This window comes from Pongo abelii, chromosome 11, assembly GCF_028885655.2.
Source record: "Pongo abelii isolate AG06213 chromosome 11, NHGRI_mPonAbe1-v2.0_pri, whole genome shotgun sequence".
NCBI classification, from domain to species: Eukaryota; Metazoa; Chordata; class Mammalia; order Primates; family Hominidae; genus Pongo; species Pongo abelii.
The window spans coordinates 36,740,703-36,764,993 of NC_071996.2; the positions used below are offsets into that span (position 1 = coordinate 36,740,703).

The 24,291-nt window shown below is 45.8% G+C and overlaps 1 protein-coding gene across 2 annotated transcripts in view; it reads right to left on the minus strand.

Moving 5' to 3' along the window:
* TMEM163 (transmembrane protein 163) overlaps nucleotides 1–24,291 on the minus strand; it is a 262,072-nt gene that overhangs the window by 5,417 nt on the left and 232,364 nt on the right. For both annotated transcript variants that reach the window (XM_054549298.2, XM_024243413.3), the window contains exon 6: nucleotides 4,985–5,096. In XM_054549298.2, coding sequence (XP_054405273.1) covers nucleotides 4,985–5,096 — 112 coding nt within the window. The remainder of the gene's footprint in view (nucleotides 1–4,984; nucleotides 5,097–24,291) is intronic.

Consider the following 24,291-nt stretch of genomic DNA (forward strand, 5'->3'; position numbering starts at 1 on the left):
CAGCGCAGCAGGCAGGACCTGCCATCTCTCCCCTCTGCAGTGCCAGCCCCACGAGCTTGGTCCTGTCGCCACATTTGCAACCACAGATCTGCTCTAACGCAGAAATGTTATCAGTTTAGGAGCATACAATGGCACAAAATGATGGCTGAGGCCATCCTGATTAGAGCTCCACCAGTCTGGCTTTGCCAACTGGATCAGGATCTGTGTAGTTAAACACATTCATTGTATGCAGAATATTCTAATTTAAAAGTTTCTCGTGTGCCTGAAAGATCGTCATAGATGGGGTATTTGAGAATTGGATGTGAGCAGAAGAGAGCAGAGGCCCCTGTTTCAGAGAGGCTTCCAGATTTGCCCCAGCTGTTCCTGTAGGAGTGAAGCTGTGCCCCTCATCCAGAGCGCTCCCCCGGTGCCCTCTCGTGCTCTTCCTCTGATTTGTAGTATGTGTTTGTTGTACAAAATCACATTACCCTCGTACAAAGCAAGCTTCAGCCCAGCCCCAATAGCAACAAACCCATGATGACAATACATCCAAAGCCACAAACCAGATCAGACAAGATTCACTGCACCGCACAGAGTGAAGTGGGGAAGTCTGGAATTTCCCCATCATCTCCATCGGCCACACTCTGCTGTCCCTTTCCCTGAAGATCTGCCTCCCAGCTGTAAGGACACCCCAGCGACAAGTGAGCTGGCAGCGTCAGCCTGGCCCACTTCAGCCTGGCTCCGGCTTGGGACCCAGCTGCCGCCAGGTGAAGGGAAGCCGGCCCTCTCCCACAGAGGGGATGCTTGGCTCTGCCACAGCCTGGCTGGCAGCCTCAGGGAACCCCCAACGTTCATGACAGCCATGGCTCCCTGACCCCGTCCTGCACCCCCACCTTCCAAAGTGAGGAAAGAACTGAGAAGATAATTACAGATTGCTCCCTAGTTCTGCTAATCAATGAATGGAAGAAGCCCAGATCCCAGATAGTACAGTTAGCAGGAGGCTGTAATTACTGCTGCATGTTTTGCCGGCAACACACCCACCTAGCAGGGGATCGCAGGGCCACAGAGCACAGGGCCCCCTGGGAACAGGCTCAGGGGTGGGGGGCATTGCCTCTGCTCTGTCTTTCTCTCATTAAACCCACTCAGCCGATTCATCCCCACGCTGACCATTCTATACCTACCCCACCACTTCCCATACCCTCTCCTTCACCTCATCCAAGCTGCCATCCCCTCCTCTCCCCAGGCCTCCCTCTGCTCAGCTCCCAGCTCCCTCGACTCTGCTCCCCACCACCAATGACCAGAGGGCTCTGCAGAAAACAGCACTCATGTCACCCTACCTGTTTCAACATTTGGCAAAACATTCCAAATCCCACCCTAGACCTCAAGCCCTGCCATGCTCTGTCCCCCCACTTCCGAGTAAGGAAGGGACTCCCCCATGCCCCTTCCTCACTCGGACTCCCTCTGCCTGGAGGACGGCTCTTCCCCACTCTTCGCCTGATTGTGAGACTGTTTTCACCCAAACCCCCCACTTTTCCTTGTAATAACCTCCTCCCTGGTTCACAAGTATGGTAGAAATACTGCTTATGTGTGTGATGGATTCATGTGCGCAAACCAGAGTCAGAAGTTGTTTCATTAGAAAAGCAGCCTTATTGTTGTTCTCCTCTGTACACCATATAACATGGTGGAAGCCAGAACAGTGAAGCCTAGACTGAGATCGTGTATCTGGAATATCTATAATGTTAGGAAACAGCACCAACCAAGTCACAGGGCCAGTGTTCCGAGGAGGGGGGTCAAGTCCCATGGTCATGGGCAGGGTGGGGCCAGGGACTCCTGCTCGGTCTCTGACTGCTGGATCCACAGCCAGGTGTCCGGCGAATGAGGTTCCCTGTACCCCAACTGTGGTCAGTGAGGTGGATAAAGATCCCACAGATCTGCGAGCCAAAGGGACTTGACAGCCTGCCTGGGAACCAGCCAAGCAGCTGCCTGCTATGGACTCACCACTGGGAGCCCACAAAGCTGTTCAGACCCACACTGCCTACCCCAGGGGCTCCTGCCTTTCCCTCCTGTTCCAGGTGAGGAGACATTGGGGGGCAAGTGGGCAGCACACACAGCTGAGGGAAGCCGAGGCCAGCCAGGCCTCCACTCTGCATCCCTACAGGGCTGGGCCAGAGTGTGGCCCTCAGAACCATGTAAAGGAACCTCTAAGGCAGCTGGAGGTCCCAACCCAAACCCCTGGCCAGGGCCCACTCATCTTTCGGCTCTCAGCACAGAACCCACCCCGTGTCCTGGCTACACTCATCCCTAAGGAAAGAAGAGCTCCATGGCCAAGGAAGGCATTTGATTTTGCAGACCACAAAGCAGCAGACTACAAAAATCCCAGTGGGTGAACTCCCTACCCCAAATCCCAGGTCTGCCCCAGACAGGGAAGGCCATGCAGATGAACCCAGGTCTTGCAGGACAATATATTAGGGTCAACTTGACGCAAGCTGCCTATAATTCAGTGGGTGACAGAGACCCCAGAAGCCCAGGCTGTGGCCTCAGCATGCTGTGTCATTCTCAGGAGGCTGAACTACAAGTTCTTTAGATCCGGCTGTGCTAGAAAGTCTATTTATAGTAGAGGGGTTGCTTGGCTGAGTTGCAACCACGTTCTGGGGATCAGGGCAGGATGCCTCACAGCAATAAGGCAGAAACTGGAAAGGGAGGCTCTGCTTCGGAGCTGGTTTCCCCAGCCAGGGCAGCATCTAACAGAGTGTAAAACCCCGCTGATCTGGTGTTACTGCAACTTCACGCTCCAACAGCATCAAACCCGGGACCTAACGGCAGCAGGATCCCGACTTCCCCCAGCCTGGCAGGAGGCAGCAACCCAGGGCTTCATCTGGAGCTTGGGGAAGGGGGTCCTGCCTGCCTGTTGCACATGAGGGGCCTTAGCGCTGCTTAAAGCTGCACAGGAAAGAGGCAGTCTTAACCCAGGCAGTCAAGGTAGTCAATCCTCTCACCATTTTAAACGCTTTTACCATCTAAAATAGGTTTGGTTTCATATGAACTAAAGGCCTCCTCAACCCGAGGAGCAAGGTGGCATCTCACAAGGGCAGAAACCAACAGCAGGCCCTGCTGGCCGGGGCGACTTGAGGAAGGACTCTGAGCTGCTGGTCACATGGCATGCAGGAGTGCTGGACACAGCAGGGGCCACCTTCCCTGGGGAGATGCTGTACTTGGCCCCTGGGGCACAGGGGCAGCACCAAACCTTGGTGTGCACCACATAGACTGGGGCGCTGGCATAGAACACCAGTTCCGGGGCCCCAACTCAATCCCCTGGAATCAGAGTCTTCGGGGTGGGCCCAGAAATCTGTGTTTTCAGCAAACACCCCAAGCAATTTCAGTGCTGCCAGCCCGGTAGTGGTCAACTGATGAGTATCTGGGGTCTGGGATTTTGCAGTCAGGATGTCAGGTCCTGTAACCCCCAACATCTTCAGGCCTGTTCAAAGGAACCCCATGCACATCCATGCACACGGGCGATGCTCTTCCGAGGGCAGCCGTGGGTGAAAAGCTGGGGGCCTCCTCTTGCCTTCCCAAGAGACCGTGTTGCAGACTCAGGAGGAGGAGTGGGGGCAGGCGGTGGGTACAGGGACTCCTGGCTCCCCAATAAGAACAACCAGCCCACACTCCCACCCTCACCCCCCAGAACTGCCGACACATCTGCCGACAGTCCCGCCACCTCTGCAGATGGATTCTTGGGCCAGAGCTCCGTCCCAGGGTGGAAAAGTCACTTTGGCTTCCCATGCCCCTGCCCACTGTGCAAAGCCCAGCTCTGCACCCAGCAGGCCCTCAACATCGGCTAAGACAAGGAGCCCATGCCATGTCACCATGCTCCGTCCTGTGGGTGAGAAGGGCCCCACAACTGTCACTGTCACCATGCACGTCTGCACTCCACACTTCACACACAAAAGAGCCTTGAGAGTTTAGGACAAGGAAGTGTTTCTTAAAAAAATAATCTACCCGGGCACGGTGGCTCACACCTGTAATCCCAGCACTTTGGGAGGCCAAGGTGGGAGGACTGCCTGAGCTCAGGAGTTTGAGACCAGCCTGGGCAACAACATGGCGAGTCCCCATCTTAAAAAAAAATATATATATATATACACACATACGTGTGTATAACATATAAAACATTTTTATGTTTGTGTATACATATATACATATACAGACACATATATATAAACTTTTTAAAAAAGAATCCACATATTTCTGCTCTATTTTGTGCAGATGCACCCACCAACCCACAAGACTTTTGCCCCTTGACCTGACCCCTGGGCACCGCACATGCCCAGGAGTAAATAAAAGCAACATGTCCAGGAGACACTGCTTGTCAAGTTTCTTGTCTACACATCAGTGATATCAGCGAGTCTGGGGCCTGAAACATACTTTTCCTGCACTCACACACCCCTCTCTGTCATCCTAAAGGTCACAAAGGAAGTTCCTCCTGTCCCACAGGGACACACACAAACTTTTCTAGCTGGTTGAGATTCTAAGCAGAGAACACACAGGTCATTTCCCCAGAGCAGGCACCTGGTAACTGCAATCTGAACTTCCAGGTGAGCGTCCCACTAGCTGGAAGGAAAAACAAGCATGGAGAATTCACAAAGGAAACATTTATAGAATCCAGAAAAGGCATTTACTTTTTATGGGGAGCAATGCACATAAAACCCAAGACTCCAGGAAGCCCTTTGTGCTTCATGATTAAGAGGCTGGGGAGCCCCAAGCCTCCCTGCTAGGAGGTCAGAGTGGAGGTGATTTATGAAGAGTTTATTAAATTCCCAGGGCACAGTATATCTGCTCTGATATGGGAGCTCTGAGAATCATTAAACAACTTGAGGCGGGTAGGAGAGTGAGAAATGGATTCCAAATTATTGAGTTCTCCAGCAAGGGAAACAACTAAAAGAGACCCAAACAGCATCTTCCTCCACTGTGAGCCCAGCCCCCAGAGATTAGGCACGCTGGCCTTACTCACCATCTGTTATGAGTGCTCTACTGGTCAGAACCTTCCCCAGCATGAACTTCAACACGGCCAGGATGCTGCAAAGAATCCCACTTAAAATGGAGACACTGAACAGGAAATCGTCCTGCAAGAGAAAGTTCCAGATTTCAACAGTTCACCTCCTGCTGGAGCAGATCATCTGCAACCCACTTGCCTTACAGATCACAGCCTTGTTCCAAGTACAAATAGTCAGGTGTGCTGCCACCAGGTGGGGGTATACTGCATGCTTTCACATCTCAGTTACGTGTCACCAGAAATTGGAAAAGATGCTCAAAAACAGATAATCCCAATTTATATTTACTTAGAAAACCATTATGTATTTATTTTCCTGTAGGAGATTTACCTTCCCACTATTCTGCTAAAATGAGTAGCAGTCATAGATCAATAACAGAGTTGGTCAGAATGCTAAGAACAGCATCTTCTATATAGAATTTTCCACAGATAACTCACCAAGCAGTTGACTGAGAATTTTGGAACACGTAAACACACCACCGGCCTAATAATCCTTCAACAGAGCCAACTGAATTTGCCACAGGGTCGGTTAGGGCCAGAGCTACTTAAAACCATATTTTTTCCCCTTAAATTCACACAGGGCAATTGAGAGTTCATAGACATGGGTAGAGAAAATAGCATCTAAAAATATTGTCTGCTACTGATCTTATCTTAACACTTCCTCTAAGTTGTTACCTTACCTTCACAAGCAAACAAGTGAGTCCCATATGCAATAAGTAAGCACCACTATTCTCCTGACATTGGGGCCCATCCAGCTCTTCTGCTTCAAGCTCCCATGTGTCACCCCCAAGAGACACAGCCTTCAGATTTCCCAATATTAAAATGCAACGGCCAACAGAACTCTGATGTAGCATCATAAATAGGCAAAGAAATCGGCTTCTCCCTATGCATTTTATTAATCAAATTCACAAACCTCGTGTCAGAACCTGGGAAGAGGGAGACAGCCTGCTTCATGTTCAAAACTGAACAAAGCCATTTGAAAAGCCACTTCACTGGAAATGGGGTATCTGTATAGGGTAAGAGCATCTCCCCGAAAACATGGGTCAATGGCGGTGGTCATTTTGGCAACCTATGTTCACAAATTCTTTGCTACTCCATCCTCCAAGAGTTGGAGATTAATCTCCCCACCCCATCCCCTGCCCTTGAGTTTGGGCTGGACTTACAGACTCAAATCTAACACAGAGTATAGAAAGGGAAAAACAGTAGCTTACCAATGGAGAAACCAAGCAGACACCACCTTAGCCAAGTGATCAAGGTTCACATCACCATTAAGCTGTGTTGGTAACATGTGGCCCCTGATACGATGTGACAAGAAGGGCACTTTACCTCCACGGTGTTCCATCCCCAAATCCATAACCTCATTTTAACTGCGAAACATCAAACAAACCCAAACGGAGGGACCGTCTACAAAATACCCGATCACTACTCCTCACGTGTCAAGGTCACAAAACACGCGGAACGACTGAGAGACTGTCACACACACTGGAGACTTAAGGAGATGTGACAACTAAAAGCAACATGGCATCCAGACTGCATCCTGGAACAGAAAAAGGTCATCAGTGGGAAAACCGGGGACAATGAGAAGAGAGTCTAGGGTTCTGTGAATAGCGCCGTCATCTCACGGTAGAGATTAATTTGCTGCGGCCGTGTGCGATGTTAACAGTAGAGCAGGCTGGATGGAGGGGATATGGGAACTCTCTGTACTATCTGTAAAACTCTTCTATTAATCTAAAATTATTTCACATTTAAAAGCTTATTTAAAGTAATCACCTCACTGAAGTTTCACCTCCTCAAATGACCAGTAAGGACCGTCCCAAACCAGGCCTCTTGACAACTCTTCAGTCCCTCCTATGCAGAGGTTACACAGCCGGGGACACAGCGGGAGGGGGTCAGGAGCCCCAGATGGAAGCTCTCTTTGTGCAGGACTCAGCCTAAGTCCAGGAGACAGCACCCACAGAAAATAAGGTGAACACGATGCTACAATCTGAGTATGTGTCCCTCCAAAATTCACACATGGAAACCTAATTGCCAGGGTGATGGTATGAGGAGGTGGGGCCTCTGGGAGGTGATTAGGCTGCAAGGACAGAGCCCTCACGAATGGAATGAGTGCCCTTATAAAAGAGGCCCCAGAGTGCCGGCTTGCCCCCTCCACATGTGAGGACACAGGAAGAAGCCACCATCTCATGAACCAGGAAAAGGGCCCCCACCAGGCACTGAATCTGCTGGCACCTTGTCTTGGACTCCCAGCCTCCAGAACTGTGAGATGGAAGTGTCTGTGGTTTACGAGCCACCCAGTCTGTGGTGTTTTGTTATAACAGCTAGAACTGACTAAGACACATGACCAAAGAATCGCATGTCAACAGCCCCAGGTGCTACCAGGACTCAGGAAGCACAGGCTGGGAGACTGAGGCTGTCAGGAAAGTCAAGAACTTTGAGGCCTCAGATTTGGAGACTGAATACTCACTTTGCTTACCCCATGCCTGAATCCCCTCTGGCTCCATTCAGTCTTTGTTTGCAAAGCCCTCCTCCCTAAGTTTCCAGAGGTCGAGAAAATCTGTGTTTACCCCGTATCTAGGCCCCTGGGGCACAGGGGCTGGGGTGTGCTGCCTCACCCTGAGATGCAGCTCAAGAAACGCCACCCATGGCTTTGGTGGCCCTTCCTCCAGCTCCTAAAGGGAGCTGCAGACCCAGGGCTCGGCCGACCCAGTGGAAGTCATGTGCCAGGCAGGCCTCTGCTCAAGTCTAAACTCCATGGCTCACTGGGAAACAAACACTTGGATCTCAGTTCCTCCCCCGTAAGCGGCAGTGGGATGCCTACAGCCCCTGGCAGCAGCTGGCAATAAAAGGTACGACTTGTTGTTAAGTGGCCCAAACACATGATCCACACACAAACGTCCCACACCTGCCAGCAGCATCGGGTGCTCACGGTGAGCCCCAGCCAAGCCTGGTCAGCATTCTTGTAAGAGACACACAGGAAGCTTGTCACTGAGAAATAAGGATGCATGGTGAAACATAAAGGAACTTCAACTTCCAAGAGACCAGGACTGAGCTCCACCGCAGTCTATCCAGGGGCTGTGCCGGAAGCTTCCTGTACCTGGGAGGCTTCATCTCGGGGGCGCTCTCCATGGACCGAAGGGCCCCCAGGTCCAGCTCCTGGAGGACTGGGGTGGGCTTCCTGGGGCGAAAAAGTAGAAGCACTGGGTGGCAGCTTCAAAGGCACCGAAGCAGTAGCCCCACTTAACTAGCTGTGTGACTCTGGGCAGGTCACTTAACCCCTCCATCCCTCCACTGTCCTACCTATAAAGTGGAAAAAAATAACAGACTCCCTCACGGTGGCTGTATATACTGCGTGCACAGAGCTCAGCTGGAACTATGTTGCCCAGAATTTCCTTCCTACGTGGTTCCCAGTTGAAGCTGACTCCCAGAGACATCTGCATGAGCTGTGAAAGGTGGAGGTGAAGCGGCTCTGGAGGTGAAGCGGCTCCGGTGCTGCCGCAGCTCAGCCAGGCACGTTCTGTGGCTCCACGGGCTCGCCCAGGGGAGAGCTGGGCAGCACCGAGCCCATGGATTCTCCACTCCTGCTGCATCCCCCTGCTCCAGCTTCGCTGAGTCATGAGCCAGGCGTGCATATAGCTCTGTGGCAAAGGCGCCAGCTTCTTCTGCAGGATGCCCAATATCATGGAGGCTGAGACAGTGAGGGTCACATACAGGTCCAGGCCATCTTCATGGAGCCAGTTTGTCCTTGCCCCTTCCTCCTTGCCCAGCCTTCTTTCCTGATTGCACGGCCGCTGACTTCAGACCAACACCACACTCAGAGGCCCGCCTTACCAGGACGTCGGCACCAGCAACCACCATGTGGAAAGTCTCACTCCTGCCACAAACCCCTATTCCGCATCACTTAGAGGGGTCTGCTTCCCTGCCTGAACCCTGCCATAAAACTTCATACGGGGCAGGGCCCAGTGGCTCACGCCTGTAAACCCAGCACTTTGGGAGGCCAAGGAGGGCAGATCACGAGGTCAGGAGATCGAGACCATCCTGACTAACACAGTGAAACCCCGTCTCTATTAAAAATACAAAAAATTAGCCGGGCATGGTGGCGGGCGCCTGTAGTCCCAGCTACTCGGGAGGCTGAGGCAGGAGAATGGCATGAACCCGGGAGGCGGAGCTTGCAGTGAGCCGAGATCCGGCCACTGCACTCCAGCCTGGATGACAGAGCGAGATTCCACCTCAAAAACAAAACAAAACAAAACTTCATACGGATGTGTCATGGGGTCAAACAGGGCCCGGCACAGAATGAATGCTACATTGGGAAGCTAAGTTTTTTAACGTAGAGAAGCCGAGATGCAAAAGACAGGCTTTTTCTGAGCACGGGTTATTTCTACCAGCCACCCTTTGCTCCTAGGACTGGCTCAGAGAGCAACTACCTTTCCCTCGAGGAGAACAGAGTCTGGGGCCATCTCTGAGTGTCACCCAAAGCTGCAAGCTGCAGGCTGCAACTCACCACTGCTGAGTGGATCTGCCTCAGAAACAGATGAACCCTGCGGAGGAACCCAAGGAGGATCCAGGCTGGCACAGACCTGCCAAAGCCCCTCTCCCAAAACCAGCTTTCAATGTCCTAAAAGCTCTGTGATTACCCTACCCAGGCCCAGATGGCTCTCCTGCAGCGCAGGTGCTCCTCTCTCCATGCGGCTGCCACGTTAACTGTTGGCATGAACAAAATGTCACAGAGATGCAGTCAGCAGCCTGCTCAAGACATCAGTACCTGGCTGGGCATGGTGGCTCATGCCTGGAATCCCAGTGCTTTCGGAGGCCGAGGCGGGAAGATCACTTGAAGCCACGAGTTCAAGACCAGCCTGGGCAACATAGCGAGACCTGGTCTCTACAAAAAATATAAATATTAGCCAGGCATGGTGACACATGCTTGTAGCCCTAGCTACTCAGAAGGCTGAAGCAAGTGGATCACTTGAGGCCAGGAGGTTGAGACTGCAGTGAGCTATAATAGTGCCACTGCACTCCAGCCTGGGAAACAGAGTGAGATTCTGCCTATAAAACTATGTTTAAAAAGACATCAGTCCCTGTTATGGACTAGATGTCTGTGTTCCTACAAAATTCATATGTTGAAGCCCTAACCCCAGTGTGATAGTATTTGGAGAGGGGCCCTTTGAAAGATAATTAGGGTTAGATTAGGTCATAAGGGGACCACATAATGCGACTAGTACCCTTATAAGAAAACAGAAGATCTTTTTCCCCACCACCCACGTGCACCAGGGAAAGGCCACATGAGGACACATGAGGACACAGTGAGAAGGCAGCCATCTGTAACCCAAGGAAGGATCCCTCACCAGATGCTGACTCTGTTGGCACATTCATTGTGGACTTCAGTTTCTAGAAATGTGAAGAAGAAATTCCTGTTGTTTAAGCCACCTAGTCTACGACACTTGTCTTTGACACCCCAAGCTAAGACAGTCTCTAAGTTTAATAAAAGAAAGTTTCTGAGAAGATTCCTTTCAGAGATTCAGGAAGCCACAGCAGACGTGGAGACATGGCTGATGATGAGAAACCATAACATGCGTAGGCTGTTCCACCACTGACTCCTCTCAAGGTGCAGCCACACCTATCATGCCACTGAATTCTCAGCACTGTCAGAGTGGGCATCTGACAGATGCATAAACAGTTGGAGAGAGTCTAAATGACTTTCCCAGGGTCACTCTGCAGTGGCAGGACCTGGAATTGTTCCCAGCTGTAAACTCTACCATGTTGCCTCATCTAAGGCCTCATCGTCATCTCTCATGTCCCTCAACAGTGGATTCCGTGAAAAGAGCGACAGCGATTTCCTTGCTAGGCATTCAGTTCCTGCTGTTACCAGCACTGTGTCTCTATAATTTCTCACAGTTGAATCTTCACTGAATGATGGAAGATTATGACAAAAAGGTTTAAGGAAATTAGCCACTCATTCAAAGCCAAGTATAAATGTACATTAAAGGTAAACTCCACATAAATTTTGTCCATGCTGGCAAGCTCCTTCAACATCTTGTAGTAGCAAAGCCATAAAAGATTGATATACTTGACAAGACAGAAGTTAAAACATATTCAGGGGAAAGATCAAATACAAACTAGGAAAAGGGTTATCACAAAGGGTTAATCTCCTTACTATAGAAAGGGCTCATGGAAATCTAGAAGAAAAAGACCAACAAAGAGAAAATGGACAAAGATATATGTGAGAGACAGTTAAAAATAACAAATTTTAAACATATGAAAAAGGCTCAAATGCTCATAAAAGAAATGAAAGCCAAAACTATAGTAAGATCCTTTTTATCTAACCAAAAATATTACAAGGCTATGAGAAAACAGTCTCTCATACAATTCTGGTGGCAGTGCAAAATGGTCCAACCTGTACAGAGAACAATTTGACAATTTCTCTGAAAAGTACAAATCTACCCTTTGAGCAAGCCACCCACTTATGTGAATTTATCTTACTGCTATACCTGTACATGTATGCAAATGATGGCACATATGGATCATTCATTACAGCAATGAAAACAGACAAATCCAAAATTAAAGATGAAGATCAGAACACTTTTACATAACTGATAGAACAAACTAACAGAAAGTCAGTAAACAGAAGACTTCAACAACATGATCAACCAGCTTTGCCTGACATTTATGGAACATCTACCCTACAAAGGCAGGACACACATTCTTTTTAAATGTAATATTAATGTAGATCACATTCTATGCCATTAAAAAGATGTCAACCAATTAAAAAACTGAAATCATACAAGGCATATTCTCTGACAATGGGATTAAACTAGAAATCAGTAACAGGATGATATCTAGAATATTCTAGTATTTGGAAACTAAACAATAAAACAACCCACTTCTTAAAAACTCATGAATCAAAGAATAAGTCACCAGGGAAATTACAATATATTTTGAAGTGAAATAAAGTAGAACAACAGTATACTGAAATTAGTGGTATGCAGCAAAAGCAGTGCTTAGAGGAAAATTTATAGTAAATAATGTACTTAAAAATGTTTAAAAGGCCTAATATCAATGATCTGAGCTTTGCCTTTAAGAAAAAATTAAAAGAAAATCAAATTAATCCCAAAGTAAGAAGAAGCAAAGAAATAATAAACTTATGAGCAGAAATCAATGAGACAGACCAGGCACGGTGGCTCACACCTGTAATCCCAGCACTTTGGGAGTCCGAGGCAGATGGATCACCTGAGGTCAGGAGTTCAAGACCAGCCTGACCAACATGGTGAAACCCTGTCTCTACTAAAAATACAAAATTAGCTGGGTGTGGGGCCACACGCCTGTAATTCCAGCTACGTGAGAGGCTGAGGCAGGAGAATCACTTGAACCAGGGAGGCAGAGGTTGCAGTGACCCAAGATCACACCATTGCACTCTAGCCTGGGCAACAAGAGTGAAACTCCGTCTCAAAAAAAAAAAAAAAAAAAAAAAGAAAGAAAAAGAAACCAATGAGACAGAAAATGGATAAACAGTAGAGAAGAATCAATAAAACCAAAGACCTTGATAAAGATCAGTAAGGTAGGATGGTAGGATAAACCTCCAGGACACATCTAGAAAAAAGAGGACACATGTTACCAATATCAGGAATGAGAGAAGGTACATCACTACAGATCCAACAGGATTAAGAAGATAACAAGGAAATATAACCAACTTGATGCCAATAAATTTGACAACTTAGAAAAAATAGACAAATCAAAGGGCATCCAAGAAGTAGATAACCTGAAGAACCCTGTATCAACCGAAGACCTTGAAATTGTAGTGAAAATCCTTCTCACAAAACTTCAGGCCCCAATGCTTTTACTGGCAAATTCTGCCAAACATTTAATCATTTAAAGGAGAAATAACCAATTCTAAAACATCTCTTTCAGAAAAAAAGATAAAGAAGAAACACTTCCCAATTTATTTCTGAGGCCAGCATTACCATGACACTAAAAGCAAAAGCATCAAAAGAAAACTACAGCCCAATAGCTCTCATGAATCAGATTTAAAAGTCCTCAACAAAGTATCAGCAACACAAATTCAGCAATATATAAAAAGGATAATACAACATGACCAAACGGGGTTTATCCTGGGGAAACAATATCGATTAAACATTCAAATATCAATCAAAGCAATTTCCCATATTGACAGAACAAAAAAGCCCATATAATCATCTCAAAAGATGCAGAAAGAGCATTTGATGTGTCAAATGTGTCACTACCCACACATGGAGAAGGGAAGGAGAAAAGAAGGAAGCCAAAGACTTCTCAGCACTCTAGGAATAGAAAGGTATTTCCTCAACCTGATAAATGGTATCTCCGAAAAACCTACAACTAATATCAACCAATGGTGAAAAAAATGAATGTTACTCCTAAGATCAGGAAAAAGGCAAGGACATCTACTTTCATTACTTCTATTCGACACTGATTAGGAGGGACTAGCCAGTATACAGATAGAAAAGAAAGAAGTAAAACCATTTTTATTTACAGACTACGTAATTTTCTATTTTGAAAACCCTAATTTACCACCCCTCCCACACACAAAACATAGTTATTAGAACTATAAGAGAGTTTAATAAGACCACATACCAAGTTAGTAAGTAAAACTCAATTGTATTTCTGTACACTAGCTAGAAATATGGAGTTTTTGGAAACACTATTTAAAGTAGCATAAAAATACAAAATACTCAGTGATAAATTTTACATGTAAGACCTGTGCACTGAAAACTACAAAATATTACGGAGATAAATTAAAAGATTTTAGTACATGGAAAGATATACTGTGTTCAATTATCATTAAAATGTTAGTTCTCCCCAAACTGATCTGGATGCAAAAGCCACCCTAAGCCAAATCCCAGCAGGCTTTTTTAAAGAAATAAAAATGGACAAGTTGATTTTAAAATTTATGTGTAAATGAAAGGGCTTACAATAAGCAAAGTGATTTTGAAAAATAACAAGTTTCAAAGGTTTACACAAGGCCTTTCCTTATTTGATTTATGAAATAAGTCATTTCCAAACTGATTTATTATAAAGCTATTGTAATCAAGAAGTGATACTGTCATAAAGCCAGACAGACATACAGATCAACAGAAGAAAATAGCCCAGAAATTAGCCCACTCTCAGATATAGTCATTTAGTTTTAGACAAAAGCACAAAAGCAATCCAGTGGAAAATGTAAACTCTTTACAACTAACGGCACTAGAACAATTGGATACGTGTACGGAAAGAAATAAATCCTGATCCTTATTTCACACTATATATAAATTTTGAGATGGACTGCAGATCTCAAAGTGAAGCTAAAACTGTAAAACTAAATTATGTATGACCTTGGGTTAGGCAAAGTATTTCCTATGACAAAAAACAAGCACTAACCATTAAGAAAACTGTGATTAATTAGACCTTATCAAAATTAAAACTTTTGCTCCTTGAAAGACTATTAAGAAAATGATGGCAAGCCATGATACAGAAAAAAAAATTGTAAAACATATCTGATACAGAACTGGTATCCAGAATATTTAATAATTTCTACATCTCAATAAGAAAAGAGATGACTCAATTAAAACAGAAGGCAAAAATTTGAACACTTTACCAAATAAGGTGTAAGAACGGCAAATAAGCACAAGTAAAGATAATCAACATTATTGGTCAACAGGGAAAAGTACATGAAAACCACTGTGAGTGACCACTACACACTCATTAGAATCACCAAAATTAAAAAAAAAGAAAACACATAATACCAAGTATGTGAGGATGTACAGCAACTGGAACTCTCATATGTTGCTGGTGAGAATGTAAAATGGTACAGTCATTTTGTAAAAGAGGTTGGCCATTCCTTATGAAATTAAATATAGACTTACCATAGGATTCAGCAATTCTACTCCAAGAGAAATGAAGGCATATGTCCACATGAAGACTTGCATACCAATGTTCTCAGCTGCTAATTTCATAATAGTCAAAAACTGGAAATAACCTAAATGTCCAACCACTGGTGAATGGAATAACAAACTGTCATCTGTCCAGACAACAGAATATTACTCAGCAATAAATAATAATGAAGCACAGATATGTTCAGCAAGAATAGGGCTGCATTTCAAAAGCATTATGCTAAATAAAAGAAGATAGACACAAGAGACTAAATACTGAATTATTTCATTTATATGACTGCAGAAAAGGGGACCTATAGTAACAGAAAGCAGATTAGCTGGGGAGAGGAGGTGATTAATGACAGCAAAGGGGCAGGAGGGATCGTTTTGGGGATGATGGAAATATTCTATATCTTCATTGTGGTGGTAGTTCTGTGACAATACACATCTGTCAAAACTCATCAAGCTGTATACTTAAAGGGTGAATTTTATTGTATGTACATTATATCTCAATAAAACTAATTGTTTTAAAAAATACTATTTATCTCAGGGATTCTTAGGTGATAATTACTGACATTTACATAATTCAGCTTATACACATAAGCTGGTATGATCATGTACATCATAATGTTCATAATGTTCCTAACGTCCATTATTGGAATGTACAGTAAAGGACACAGATCAAACCACAGTCGTTGTAAAGATTAAATCAGAGGCTTAGAGGTCAGTGGTGGAACATGGACCTGGGGGGCTGGCTTTAAGTCTCAGGAGCTTCCTATGGATGTGGATAAACACTCTTTTTTCTAGACATCTCAAGTGTTTTATCCTCTATCAAGCTTTTCCTGACAGCCCATCAGTGTACTCACTGACCCTGCAGTATGGCCTGCAGAAGCCTGGGTTCTACATGATTATCATCACTGCCATGCCTCATGTTCAATTCAACTTAGTGAACCTCAGTTGAGTGCCTTCTGTTTACTCCTTCAACAAGTTTCCTCTTTATCATCAACTCTGGAAAACCTTGTCTGACTCCTCCAGGCTGAGTAGGAACCCTCTGCCCACTGAAGACTGCACACCACACCTACGTTTAGCACTTGCTGCAGCATCTTGTAGTCTTTGGCTCACCCACCCCTCTTTCTTATCTGCCTGTGAGCTCTATGTCAGAGAGAACGTTGTGTTGCTCATTTGTTGTCCGGCGCGTGTCCAGTGTCAGTCGCACTGCTGGCTCTGACGGAGCACTTGGGAACCACTATGCAGGAGGCACTGGGTGAATTTCTAGGGAGATAGACATAAATGTGATGCCATTTTACCCTCAAAGAACTTACAACCTAGTTAGAGAGATAGACACACAAGCCACTAACTGTAACATAGTGCAATCTGTTTGTTTAAAAGCTGTGGCAGAGAAATGTGCCACGTGGGAGTGAATAAGCAGCATGGTATATACATGATGTGCAGGGTGGAATTTGGTAAGTCCCACCTTTCAGGAACCATCAGTTTGCTAACCTGGACTTCATGAGAGTGTTTAGTATGTATCAGAGCCATGGGGAATAGGAAATTTCTGGACAATCCAAATACTTCAATCAATGACATCAATAAAGACTCACTGAGCACCAGTGTATAGGCTGAAGTGTTTTACAAGAAGCAAAGAGTAAGCATAGCTTTTGCTTTTAAGATAGTAACTTTCAGATGAGAAAATATACCATGAAGGCCTAGAAAGTAAGATTTTTTTCAAAGAGAGCAAGAAAGAAAATGTTGGATAAGCACCAACAAGGAAGTCTGTGATTAATTATCAACCCAAGGTCCTACCTATTGAAATGGAAGAACATGGCCCTCATAGCACTTTTCTGTCCATCCCATCCCACAGACTGGTGAAGCTGTACAAGATGTGGAATGGACAGGTTTGTTGATATGGTTTGGATGTTTGTCCTCTCCAAATCTCATGTTGAAATGTGATTCCAAATGTTGGAGGTGGGGCCTGGTGAGAGGTGACTTGATCATGGGGGCAGATCCCTCATGAATGGTTTGGCACCATCCTCTTGATAATGGGATTATTATCAAGTTATTTCATTCGAGATCTGATTGTTTAAAAGTCTGGAACCTCCTTGTTCCCACTCTTGCTACTGCTCTCACTGTGTGATTCCTTGGCTTTGCCCTTTACCTTCTACCATGATTGTAAGCATCCTCAGGCCCTCACTAGAAGTCCAGCAGCTGTTGGTGCCATGATTACACAGCCTGTAGAACCATGAGTCAATTAAACCTGTTTTCTTTATAAATTACCTAGCATCAGGTATTTCTTTAAAGATACCTGAAAATGTGGAAGCAGCTTTGGAATTGGGTAATGGGCAGAAGTTGGAAGAATTTGGAGGGCTCAGGAGAAGACTGGAAGATAAGGGAAAGTTTGGAATTTCTTAGAGACTATTAAATAGTTGTGACCATAATGCTCATAAAAATATCGACAGTGAAGACCAGGCTGAAGAGGTCTCAGATGGAAACAAGGAAGTTATTGGGAACTGGAGTGAAGATCGCCCACGTATGCCTTAGCAGAGAACTTAACTGCTTTGTGTTTGTGCCCTAGGAATCTGTGGAAGTTTGAACTTAAGAGTGATGACTCAGGGTATGTGGTTGAAGAAACTTCTAAACAGCAAAGCATTCAAGAGGTGGTGTGGCTGCATCTAACAACCTACCATCAGATGTGGAAGCAAAATAGTTAAAGTTGAACTTAAAATTAAAAGGGAAGCAGAGTGTTAAAAGTTTGCAAAATTTGTAGCCTGGGCCCGTGGTAGGGAAGGAATCCAAGCAGCCTGTGGAGCAACTACTTGCTAGAGAGATTAGCAGGACTGAAAGGGAGCCAGGTGTTCATAGTCAAGACAATGGGAAAAAAGGCCTTGAAGGCACTTGAGAAATCTTCAAGTCAACCCCTCTCATTGCAGCCCCAGAGGCCTCAGAGGAAAGAATCATTTCGGGATCCAGGCCTAGGGCTCTTGCTGCCTTATGCAGCCTTGGGATACTGCTCCCCTCATCCTGGGGTGGAAGGGGTCAGTTCTGGGGATTAGTGCCCTTCCTCATAAGGGAGACCCCAAAGGACATCCTTGCTTCTTCCCCATGTGAGAACACAGTGAGAAGACAGCCATTGATGAACCAGGAGGCAGGCCCTCACAAGACACCAAATCTGCTGGTGACTGGATCGTGGACCTCCCAACCTCCAGAACCATGAAAGATCCTTTTCTGTTGCTTGTCAGCTGCCCAGTCTATGGCATTCGGTGATAGCAGCCTGAATGAACTAAGGCAGTCCTACAGCCCGAACTTCAGGGAAGTGTAGAAGATGCCACCTCACCCTTCTCCCATCATGCCCCCTGCATTCCAGACTGTGTGGGACAAAAGCCAATGGCCAGTCCATCTGAGTGGCATGTCTTTTCCAAGAGCTAGTAATGCTCAGATTTGAATTTTCCAACTTCATTGCCCCAAAGTGTGAAAAATAACACCTTTACCCTATTGAACAAAATGCTTATACAGGGATTCCAAGAACCTGACAGACCCCTGGGGTATAAAAAGCATTACATCCCAAATGTTTTGGTGTATACCAATGCTAATCCTGTCATCTCAGAGAACAAGTTGTGGAAACACACATCCCTGGGGCCCCAAATCTGACCCCCATAGATAAGGGCGAGCATCCCTTCTGTACAAACGTGAGGTGATCTTAAAATCATACAGCATTAGAAAGGAAAAAGGGCTTAGGGAGGACCTAATTCATGCCGCAGGTGATGAAACTGAGGCACACTCAGGCACACAGAAAGGGGTCACTCCCCCAGAAACAGCAAAGAGAAAGTGACAGAGCTGTGTCCCAAGCTCAGGGCTCCCAACCATCCTCCAGCTCTGCTTAGGAGGCCTGATGCTACCCACCCCACCGCTTCCACTTCTCTCAGCCAGGCTGGAATATGGTGAAAGCCACAGGCCTAATTTTAGGATTCAAAGGCAATTAGGGGAGAGCTGACAAAATCTGATCTGGGTGAGGATTCTCGTGCTGACCTGTGATGTGGGTTATCGTACACTAGCTCAGGAGACTTTGGTCAGCCAGACCAGGTCAGCTTTTCTCCTGGAAGATGCACAGCGCCTGCACTGCCCCATACACAGTCTTGCAAGTTGGTGGATAAGTGTCCCCATGACCTGGTGTACATTATGAGACATAGTCTTTTCCAGCTCCTTGCAGAAAAGCCAACCCCAACCAAACCAGCTGGATAAAGGGGACTCCTCTGCCCTCACCTCCCAACACTCTCCCCTTTTCTCACTCTGTTCCAGCTGCTCTGCCTCCTCTCTGTTCCTCAAGCATGACTGGCAGGCTCCTACCCCAGGGCCTTTGCACATGCCACTCTCTCTGCCTGGAGGTTCCACACAGCCACAGGGCTCACTGTGTCATCTCTCTGCTCAAGTGTCAGCTCTCAGTGAGGTGGTCCCTGATTGCAATCACTCCTCACCCCCCGATCTTTTTTCTTTTTTTTAATAGTGCTTTTCACATTTATACACATGTGCTTAAATTTAAAATTAATAAAATTGAACACTCAGTTCCTCATTTGATTAGCCACAATTAAGTGCTCAATATGGCTACAGGCTATCATACTCAAGAGTGTAGAAATAGAACATTCCCATGACCACAGAAAGTTTTATTTGATCACACTGATTTAGGAACAAGTTGGTTTTTCCCTCTGACCTTGGGATAAAGCAGTCAGTGGCTAGAAAGTGGTGCAGACAATTGAAGAATGGGAGCTGTGGGAGATAGTGACCTGGCAAATAGTCAAAAAGGAGTTAGGCAAAGAGAGGGGACCTGAGATTTGGCAAGTCACAGGAATAAAACTCATTGTGCTCGACTAACACCCTGCCTCCAAAATGTACCTAGGGATTAAGAGTTTTTAAATTATTATATACTTTTTTATTGAGGTGTAATTAGCATACAATAAAGGTACAGATTTTAAATGTTGAATCTGATAAATTCTGTCAATGGTAATACCCATTTAACCATCCCCAAAACAAAACAGAATATTTCCATGACCCCCGAAATTCCTTCACGTCCCTTTCTCAGCCCCCTGCAACCACATTCTGACTACAATCACCATGGATTAATTTCTTCTACTCTTAGATTTTATATAAGTGGAATCACACAGTATGATTTGGTGGTGTTGATGACTTTGTTCGTCAACATCATGTTTTTGAGATTCATCCATCTTGTTGCAGGTATCAGCTGTTGATTCTGTATCATCCTGGAGTCTTACTCTAGCTATTTGTTTCATGGCCCTCCCCCTGACAGGTTTATTATAATTCCATCTAAATGTTTCCCATTGACACCAGGTGATATGGTTTGGCTGTATTTCCACCCACATCTCATCTTGAACTGTAACTACCACAATTCCCATGTGTTGTGGGACAGACCTAGTGGGAGGTAATTGAATCATGGTGGGGCGCTTTTCCTGTGCTATTCTCCTGATAGTGAACAAGTCTCAAGAGATCTGATGGTTTTATAAAGGGGAGTTCTCCTGCACAAGCTCTCTTATCTGCTGCAATGTGAGACATGCCTTTCACCTTCCACCATGATTGTGAGGCCTCCCCAGCCACGTGGAACTGTGAGTCCACTAAACCTCTTTTTCCTTGTAAATTACCCAGTCTCAGGTATGTCTTTATCAGCAGCGTGAAAATGGACTAATACACTAGGCTTTTTTATTTCAGTTTCCAATGGAGTTGGGCAGTTGTTGATGCAAGGATGGGGGAAGGAACAGGAGAGAAGCTGACGGGGTCTAATGCTCCCCCGTTACGTAGGAGACCATCTCCCTTCATGACATCTGCACATTCAGGTCAAAATATCAGAGTGACATGAGCTGAGATGAAAGTGCTGTGAGAACCATTTCTCCCGTCAAAGTCTACAAGCAGCCTTGAAGATGGCTGGTGCACTCACAGAGCAAGACCTCGGGGGTCAGGATGTCTCAAGGTGACCTTCCACCTCCTCCAACGTGCTCATCAGGAATGAATCCCACCATCTCTCCCTGTCACTCCCACCTGATACTCCATACACCAAAATGGAGGTGGAGGTGGAGGTGGCGGTGAGAGCGAGCATCTGTAAATAAAATTCCACCTCCTGATTAATTCTCATCTTCAAAGAAAATGTTTCTAGCTGGTCATCAGCCAACAGCAGTTTCCAACATTGTGACACCAAGTTTCTCTGTCCTCGCCACCACCCCCATTTTCCCATACAGTCTCATCTCAAAGATAAGACAAGGATGAGTTGTTATTAATGGTGTTGCTCACAGAAAAACCTCGTGTAGAAATAAAATGTTTTTCTGCAGGGCCAGTTGTCACCTCCCACTTTAAGCTTATTCCTCATCAAGGGTGACACCAGCAGTCATAAACCCAGGTCACAATGAACTGTGGCCACTGACACTGAGCAGAGACCATGTCTGAAATCCTAACCCACCCCTTCCCCCAAAGACCAACACTTTCCTTTTTCATGAGATGTGAGCCAGCAAGCGGAATAGGAGGCTCACTTGCTTATGCCTGCAAAAAGGAGTCCTCTGCCTTCCTAATGAGGACAAATTTCAGCCATCCTGACACTACATGTGTTAGAGTATTACCCAGGGAAATGCTAATGCTGGCTGAATAGTAAATGAATATTGATTTATGGCCCCAGGTGAAATTGAAACAGTCACTCTTGTCTTGAGAACTTTTCATCACCACTTTCCCCGCCCCCAACCAGCAGATGAGAAAAGCTGGCAGATGTAGAGGAAATTGCGCCAAGCCTGAGCCCTCCATTTCCCCTGGTTATTAAATTATATTGACAAATTACCATGGATTCACATTCAATGGCTTCACAATTTTTAAATCAGCATCAGACCATTTTGATGTCGGGAGGGTCAAGAGTTGATGTTTAGACAAGCAGGTGAGCAGCCAGAAAGTTCCCCAGCCAAGAGACATCAGGGTCATCAGTGGGCTTCCCAGCAGACTGGGGTGCCCTGATCCCCGGCATTTTCTGGCTGGCTGGCCAACCTGCCAAGTGAGGCACTGCAGAGCAAGCACCAAAAAGGGAGCAGATGCCCAGCTCCAGGGGCACCACGAAGCTGAGGCTGGCGGGATCACAGGAAGCCACAGCAAAAGGTAACGCAGCAGCGGCCGAGGGCTACGACCACCTCCATGAAAATGAGGGCACTCTGCGGCACTTGGCTGCCTCTCCAAGACATAGCCCAGCTTCTGGTCAAGGAAGCACCATCAGTTTGCTGTTTTCTGTTACAAGAGAAGGAATCAGAGTCTCGGGGACAAGCCCTCCAACCCCTGAAGGTTGCCATGGAATCCGAGATGAGCCACCCTGGCTGGGCTCACACACCTCCCTCCCCTGGTGGCCGTCGGGCATTTAAAGGACCAAGCACAACATCCCCTCATCAAGCCCCTCACAACACAGAGGCACTGCCATTCCTGAGGAGCTCTGCTCAGTGACAGAAGTAGGACCTCTGGTTGCCTGCTTTTGCTCCCTGCATTGGTATGAACACCACACCAACACCCCAGTATCAAACTAGAGTTCCTTAAGTAACAGTAATAACAACACAAGCTCATACTATTTATTTAACGCCCATTAGAGAGGAGGCTCTTTTCCAAATGCTTAATAAATGATTCAATTTTATTTGAAACATAACTGTCACAAGACCCCTGCGAGGTGGAAATTCCGACCCAAAAGTTAAATAACACTCCCGCCCCCGGCCTTAAGGTCACCCAGCTAGTCAGAGATGCTGGAGGCATTCAAGCCCCCATCTGTCTGACCTAAAGTCCACTGCCCTTTACACCCAAAAAGACATGTACGACGCTCTTTTCTTTAAACGTTGTCTGATGGCCCTGAATTTGAACAACAGGAAGCCCAAAATGGTAGGTCAGAGAAAACATGAGTTTTGAGAGTATTAACAATTCTGGGCCAGGCACGGTGGCTCACGCCTGCAATCCCAGCACTTTGGGAGGCCAAGGTGGGTGGATCATCTGAGGTCAGGAGTTTGAGACCAACCTAGCCAACATGGCAAAACCTCATCTCTACAATACAAAAAAATTAGCTGGGCATGGTGGCATGCCTGTTATCTCAGCTACTCTGGAGAGGTTGAGGCAGGAGAATCACTTGAACCCGGAAAACGAAGGTTGCAGTGAGTGAGATCAAGCCACTGTACTCCAGCCTGGGTGACAGGGTGAGACTCCGTCTCAAAAGAAAAATTTGTTTTTTTGGCAAAACCAGGACTGAAGGACATGAGTTCCACTCAGGGTCTGAGTGCCTAGCACAATGCATGGAGGGGAAAAAAACACCCTTACCAAGGCGAATAATGAAATTCTCAGAACACTGAAGACAAACAGAAAATCTTACAAGCTCCAGAGAGAAAATACAAGTTTTTTTTTCTCTTTTAAACAAAGGATTATTAGAATGGCATTAGTCATCTCAAAAACATTAGAAATTGGAAGACAGGCTGAGCACGGTGGCTTACACCCATAACTCCAGCACTTTGGGAGGCTGAAGAGGGAGGATTACTTGAGCTCAAAACCAGCCTGAGCAACACAGCAAGACCCCATCTCCGGAAAAATTTTTAAAAAATTAGCCAGGCATGGTAGCATGTGCCTGTAGTCCCAGCTACTCAGGAGGCTGAGGCCCCTGTGTGTGTAACTGACGTATATATTCATGTATTAGGAACAGGGAACACAAAACCTAATGCAAGAAAGGAAAAGACAAATCACTTGAGACTACAGAGCTCAGCTATGAATAACATTTACAACAATAACAACAATGTTAAATCTTGATCTAACCAAAATAACATGTAACTATACTGGGAAGAGGGGTAACTGGGCAATGGGGCAATGGTTAAAGGGCCAACCAGAGTAGGAAGTTCATAAATCATGCTGACAACAAAAAATCAAGCAGCAGCAACCTGCACATGTTACTTAGAGGTGTGGAGGTTGAAAGGAGTTATAAATGGTTGCTCTAGGGAGGGAGTTACTTTTTATAATAAGCCTTGTAGAACAAATGGCTATTCAAATTATATATATGACTAACTTGGATAAAAACAAAAACTTGGAAAATATTTTAAGACAGTAATTTCTGGCTGTATCAATCAGTTCAACCAGAGAAAGAGAACCAGGGAGAGATACACAGGTGCTCCTTGACTTACAATGGGGTTATGTCCTGATAAACCCATTGTAATTTGAAAATACTGCAAATTAAAAATGCACTTAATACATCTAATCTACTGAACATCCTGGCTTAGCCTAGCCTAAACATATCCAGAACACTTACATTAGCCAACAGTTGGTCGAAATCATCTAACACACAAAGCCTGTTTTATAATCAAGTATGGAATATCTCATGTAATGCACTGAATACTGTACTGAATATGA